This window comes from Myotis brandtii, unplaced genomic scaffold (genome assembly GCF_000412655.1).
Source record: "Myotis brandtii unplaced genomic scaffold, ASM41265v1 scaffold17, whole genome shotgun sequence".
Taxonomy (NCBI): Eukaryota; Metazoa; Chordata; class Mammalia; order Chiroptera; family Vespertilionidae; genus Myotis; species Myotis brandtii.
In genome coordinates, this window is record NW_005356259.1 from 7,496,006 (window position 1) to 7,502,130 (window position 6,125).

The following is a 6,125-nucleotide window of genomic DNA, read 5'->3' on the forward strand; positions in this document are numbered from 1 at the left end:
GGTGGTGGTGAGGAAGCAGAGGAGTAATTTCCTGGATTATGGTGTTTGTGTGTGTGTGTGTGTGTGTGTGTGTGAGATCTGAGTTTTAATTCTGAAGATTATCTCTCACAGTAGGAAGCTCAGGTCATTCTGGAATCAAAGAGAGCTGAGAAAGCTCTGTGGCTGCTGGGTAGAGAGTGCACCACTTCTGTCTGTCTGTTTGTTTTGTTTTCTTCTCTTCATTCCCAGGGGCAGGAGTTCCCAGTCTTGTGTGGAGGCGGAAGCATCTCCCTCGCCCCAGGGGAGTGTGGCTTAGCAGGGGTCGTCCTTCTATCATATCCCCTCTCCCAAGCCTGCTTCTGACCCCAGGCCTCGCACTGCCTGTCCTCAATCATCTTACAGCTTTAGGGAAATAAAATGTGGTGGGCATCTTTGTTTGTCTTTATTTAGACTCATCTGAACCTTAAGGGCATATTTTCAAAACCAGTCAAGTAGCAGACAAGACACTGGGATTAAAAAAACACAACACACATAAAAAATCCTATATAATAAAAGGCTAATATGCAAATTGTCCCTTCGACAGGAAGTTCAACTGGGAGTTCAACCAGGAATTCGAACAGGGAGCGGGGGCGGCTGGCCAATGGCCCACGGCCCTTCCCCACAGCCGGCCCAGCCTGATCATTCCTTATCAGGCCAGGCCGGCTGGACCCCACCTGTGCATGAATTCCTGCACCGGGCCTCTAGTAAATAAATGAAACCCACACCAACGAACTAAGCAAAAACTCTCAGTGATAATTAGCAAGGCTGCTTTAGAGTTGCAAATTTTCCAAAACTAAAAATATTTCTCTGAAGCATCCCATTTCCCTGCCTTTCCTTCTCCTACCCTAAGAAGTCTGGCTGACTCATCAACTCATTTCATTGGCTTTCGCCGATGGTGCCAGGGCGGCGCTCCCCCACTGAGCCCCGGAGGAGAGGCACAATGGCCGTGTTTCACGAAGTGAAGCGTCCATTGTGTGTGTCTCTGGCCCTCCTTCCACGGGGTGAGATCCAGAAATAGTATGTGTTGGAATGTGCAAGGGGCAGGCGACAGCATAAAGCTGATCTTGCTTTTTCATTTTTGAGACAATCACACACAATAGAGGACTTGCTCTGCAGAAGAATTGTCTTTTGTCCTTGTCTCTAGGGCCTTGTCAAGGCTCATCTTTTTATCCTCTGACCCGGCATGTGTCCCCAGGAGCCACTGGAGAGAGTGGCAAGCTCAATTCAGGTAATACCTTTAAAACCTCTGATCGGGCAGTTCTGACGTTTAGAAGGCTGCCCCCACGCCCCCCACTCTGGGCACTCTCCTATTGTTGTGTAGCCTTGGCCCCCAGAAGTCACACTAGTCCACAGATCTGATTCATTAAAGGCTGGTTAGGAGTGGATGTGGGGCAGCAAGACAATTTGCTCACCACTTTCACAGCTTAGTAACCGAAGCAGATGCCAGCAACATCCCTGTAAAGATTGATCTTTTAAGCGGTGAATGTTTTCTTTTTCTTTTCTAATAGACATTTGCCTAGGAGTTTTGACTGGGGGAACCAAAATGTTTTTGGCACACGGAACGATTTCAGGTGCTTTTTTGGATTTTTTTTCCTGGTGAGACCTCTGCTCCCTCACACCCCACTTACTCTCTGCCTCGTTAATAACGTGGCAAACGTGAAGGCCGTTTGAAAAACGACTGCCTGCGGTGTTCATGTTCTAGGCAGCTGGCTTTACAAAGTTCAGCTGATTACACCTTGTGCAAATGTTCCTTGTTTCGAGGCTTGCTCCTGAAGTGGGAGTTTAAATAACCCGTCTATATGAGCCCAGCGGGTCTGTCCTCCCATCCCCTCCCAGACCTGGATGTGATTAGTCAGGTTGCAAACACAATAGCGTGTGTGTGAACTGCAGCCACCGAAGGGCCCATGTTAGGCCCAGGCTTCTGTGGTTCCTGACAAAGATGCCCTGAGGGGCAGGTGTTCCAGGCTGGCCAAGGCTTGGGTAGGGCCACACCCCATCTCCCTGCCCCCTGCTCTGTCGCATATGAGGGGCACCTGGGGTGTCAGCTTTCCACCCACTGCTTAGGAGAGACTGACTTGCCCATCTGGCTGCTTGGGGATCTCCTTCCTTCCTCCTCATTCTGAGTTTGGCCTGAAAAGTTGGCTGCATATATTCTGAACTCCCACAAAGACCATATGGTCTTTCTGATTCAACTGTCAACATTTTTCTCAGGCATCACTTTCTGAGCTCTTGCAGTCCTGTGACTCAGTGATGTCACAGTGGTTCTCCTGAGTGGTACAGGAGGGGCCTTCCCTGACGGTGAGCACACCTTTGACATCCCCATCTGCCTCTTCTCAGGCTCTGACCTCTGTCTGGAATACCTTGACGTCTGGTTCATTTTTCAAGATCAACGCAAATGTCACCTACTTGATAAAGCTGCTGACCACTAGGGTGTGTTCCCTCTTTCCTTCCAATCTCTATTTATGCTCCCTCTGACTTTTGTTACTCATTCATTCATTCACCCACTCACTCATCCATTCAAAGAAAGGTTTATTGATGCCTAATTTGTACCAGACTTGGGATATAGCAGTGAATTGAACAACAGACACCTCCCTGCCCTGGTGGAGGTAGCAGACATCAGCCGCACATGCAGTACATAAGTCAGTTAAAAGGGGATAAATGGAATGGAGTGTGAAAAAGAAAAAGCAGAGCAGGATTGCATTGACCAGAGGTTCTAGGAGGAGGTGGGGGCAAGAAGCAGCACATATTAATAGACAGGCCTCAGTGATACTCCCAGAGGCGGGCCTGGGGTCCTAGTAATGAGCAGTTGTGCCTTCTTCTTCTTTCCCAACCAGAAGGATGGGGACTGGACAGCTCATTGATTGATCTGCCAGCAGCACTTAGCACACAGCGCCTTGTGTGTGGTTGGTGCGCTAGAAATAACTGGGGAAATGGGAATGAATGTGTAAAAATGCACTTGAGGGCCAATAAGTAAACCCACTTCTTATTTTCCCCTTTTTTCTGCCTGTAAAAAATTATGATATCTGTGCTTAAGAGCCTGAGATCCCTTCCTGCTTCCTTATTGTTTCAAGACAGAATTGTCACAGGAGCTCAGCATGCACAGGGGTTTGGGAAAGTGTTGGTCAACGCCTGAACTATTTTTTACATAAAAGCGTGCAATTTTAAGATGTAAACTTCATTTACATGCAGAAAAGCACAGAGTAGAATAGTTTAATGATTTACTGCGTTGGCCAGGTTTTGCTCTAAAAGAATCATTTTTTGTAAAGTAAATGACGTTTGGCAACCAAATAAGAGAAAACATTTCAAGGGTATACTTTAGTATTCATTTGCCATGAAAAACTCCAGGTTGTCTTGACAACCTCCAGATTTCATTAGCTTTCAGTTTACAAATATTTGTCAAGTGAAATAACATTATCCCAGGGCACAGCAATATCTAACCATGGATGGCGGAGATACAGATGTCACGTGGCCAACGAGTGTGCATTTCTGCTACCTGTGGTTTAGAGATTATGGGAAATCAATGCAGAAGACTGGGCGGCATTCAGCCGATAAAATTGGGTCTTCAGTCGGAAAAAAAAAAGATCTTAGGCTGCAGTTGATCCAATGCTTTCAGCGTCCTCCTTTAAAATGTAAATGGCTGCTGTCCTTGATAAAATTCTCCCTGGAGAGCTAAAGTGCTCTGTGTAATTTAGAGCCATGATTTCAACACTGCATCCACCACACAGAGTGTGTCCTAGACGGCTAGACCGTCCGGGTAGAGGCCCCTCTGGATAACCTGGGTTAGTTATCCAGCCGAGCTCTCCCGTGGGGCCCAAAGTGGGGAGGGAAGAGGAGGAACCAGCAGGTAAGGCTCAGAGTTACCAACCCCAGTCCCACGCCTATTTTTCCATTTGCCTCTCAATACACTTTGAGCATTTTTATTGTCTTCACGTAAGAGTTTATGTGAAGGAAGGGTTCTGAGGACGAAGACACTTTGAAAGAAATAGTTAGATTTAGATGGGCTCATTCGTTTTCCAGCACCCTGGAGAAGGTAAGACGCGCCACTCCCCGTGCATGCACTGCAGTTCAACAGCAGTTAGAAATCCACCTCTTTGGAACTGTTTCCTATGTGTCCACCTCACAGGCAGCACAGACAGGGAAGCACAGTGTATAAGAGAGTGTGCGTTGAATGCACTAGTGAAATGTAAGGTATTGTCATTTTCTCTTTCCTACTATTGGAGCAATCGTGTAGGTTGTCAAACGGTGTTCCAGGGAACCCGAGGGGTCATTGCAGGAGGCTTAGGGACCTCCCTTCTTCAGACGAAGCCTCTTCCCTTTTGTCTGTTTTCTATGTCAGGCTTCCAGGTACAGTATCTTTTACACACAGGGCTCTCTACTGTTAACAATATTTGAAACCTCTGATAGAGAAGGATCTTTGCAAATAAGAATAAGTAACCATTTGTTTGAAATGCTGCGACTCATCTGTGTCTGTTGAAATGATCAGCCACGGAATATTCAGAGTGGCTGGCCCCTGGTTCAAGAAGATGACCGCCATAGATATGAGCCTCATGGAAGGACTGTCTGGAAACAAAGAGGCTGAAAACCAAGTGGCTGGCAAGACAACAGTCACCATGGAGACCTGTGAGCTGCACTGAGACTTGGGGTGTCTTTGAAGTCCAGTATTCTCAAGGCCTTGTCTTTACTTATTTATTCATTTGATCTGTCTGTAGCCGATGTGGTGGTTCAGTGTAAGTGCCAAGGTGAAAACTAGTGGTACCTGACAGCTGATGGCCCTTTCTTTCCTGTCTTCATGTTCCAGTGTACTTACATTTCCGTCGACCAAGTTCCCAAGACCCATGCCATTGTGATCAGCAGACCTGCCTGGCTTTGGGGGGCAGAAATGGGGGCCAATGAACATGGAGTGTGCATAGCCAACGAAGCGGTCAATGCCAGGGAACCGGCCGCGGAGACGGAAGCCTTGCTGGGGATGGATCTGGTCAGGTATGTGTGGTGAGGGGGTGCGCACAGGATTTACCTCCCTCCAGACCTCATATTTCGTAACACAATCCTTCCAGAGAATGTGTGTGCCATTTGATATAAACTTTGAGGTGATGGAAAGAAAAAGAATAGATTACAGTGGAACATTATTCAGCAACAAAAAATAATCAGGTACTGATATGTGCTACAGCATAATGAATCTCAAAAACATGATGCTAAGTGAGAAAAGCCAGCTACAAGAGGGCATGTATTGTATGACTCCATTTCTGTGAAGTAGCCAGAATAGGCAAATTCTTGGAAACAGAGAGGAGATTAATCATTGCTCAGGCAGTGGGAGTGATTCCTAATGATACGGGGCTTCTTTTTGGGGTGCTGAAAGTGTTCTAAAGTTAGATTGTGGAGATAGATGCACAACTTTGTGAACATAACTAAACACCACTAAGCTGTATACTTTAAATGGGTGAAGTTTATGGTATTTGAAATATATTTAAAATATATAAAAGAACAAGGAAACATATAAAATAGACAAGATGCAAGGAGAAAAGGTCAGAGCTCACTTCCCTGCTTCCTCCTCTACACTTCAGTCATCTTTCCTTCCTTTCCCTGCTCTTCCAGCCACCACATGACAGAAGGGACCCACAGGACAGGGTCCTTGTCTGCTTGGTCACTATTGTGTCACAAGCACCAGGACCCGTGTGCCTGGCGCATAGTAGGCGAACAATGATGGAGTTAGGAATGAGTGACTAAAGTAGAGGGTGGGCTGGAACGAAACAACATTCTGAGATGGCTTTCTTTTTTCTGAGATAGTGAAACACAACGGAGTCTCGGACACAGTTGAAAGAAGATTAGGTGGGAGCCAGGGTCTAGGGCAGTGGTCGGCAAACCGCGGCTCGTGAGTCACATGCGGCTCTTTGGCCCCTTGAGTGTGGCTCTTCCACAAAATACCACGTGCGGGCGCGCACGTACAGTGCAAAGTTGACTTTAAAACTTTAAGTAAAGTTTATTAAGTTAATTTTAGGGAACGTTGTGGAGTGAAAGAAGATGTAGTGTCGAGGATTGAGAAAGGTATGTTGAGATGGTTTGGACATATAGAGAGGATGAATGAAAGGAGATAGACGAAACAAGTATAC

The 6,125-nt window shown here is 46.5% G+C and overlaps 1 protein-coding gene across 1 annotated transcript in view; it reads left to right on the forward strand.

The window, feature by feature from the left end:
• The window catches only part of SCRN1 (secernin 1), a 31,340-nt gene that overhangs the window by 6,149 nt on the left and 19,066 nt on the right, over nucleotides 1-6,125 (forward strand). The window contains exon 2 of the mRNA XM_014537031.1: nucleotides 4,817-4,998. Coding sequence (XP_014392517.1) covers nucleotides 4,817-4,998 — 182 coding nt within the window. The remainder of the gene's footprint in view (nucleotides 1-4,816; nucleotides 4,999-6,125) is intronic.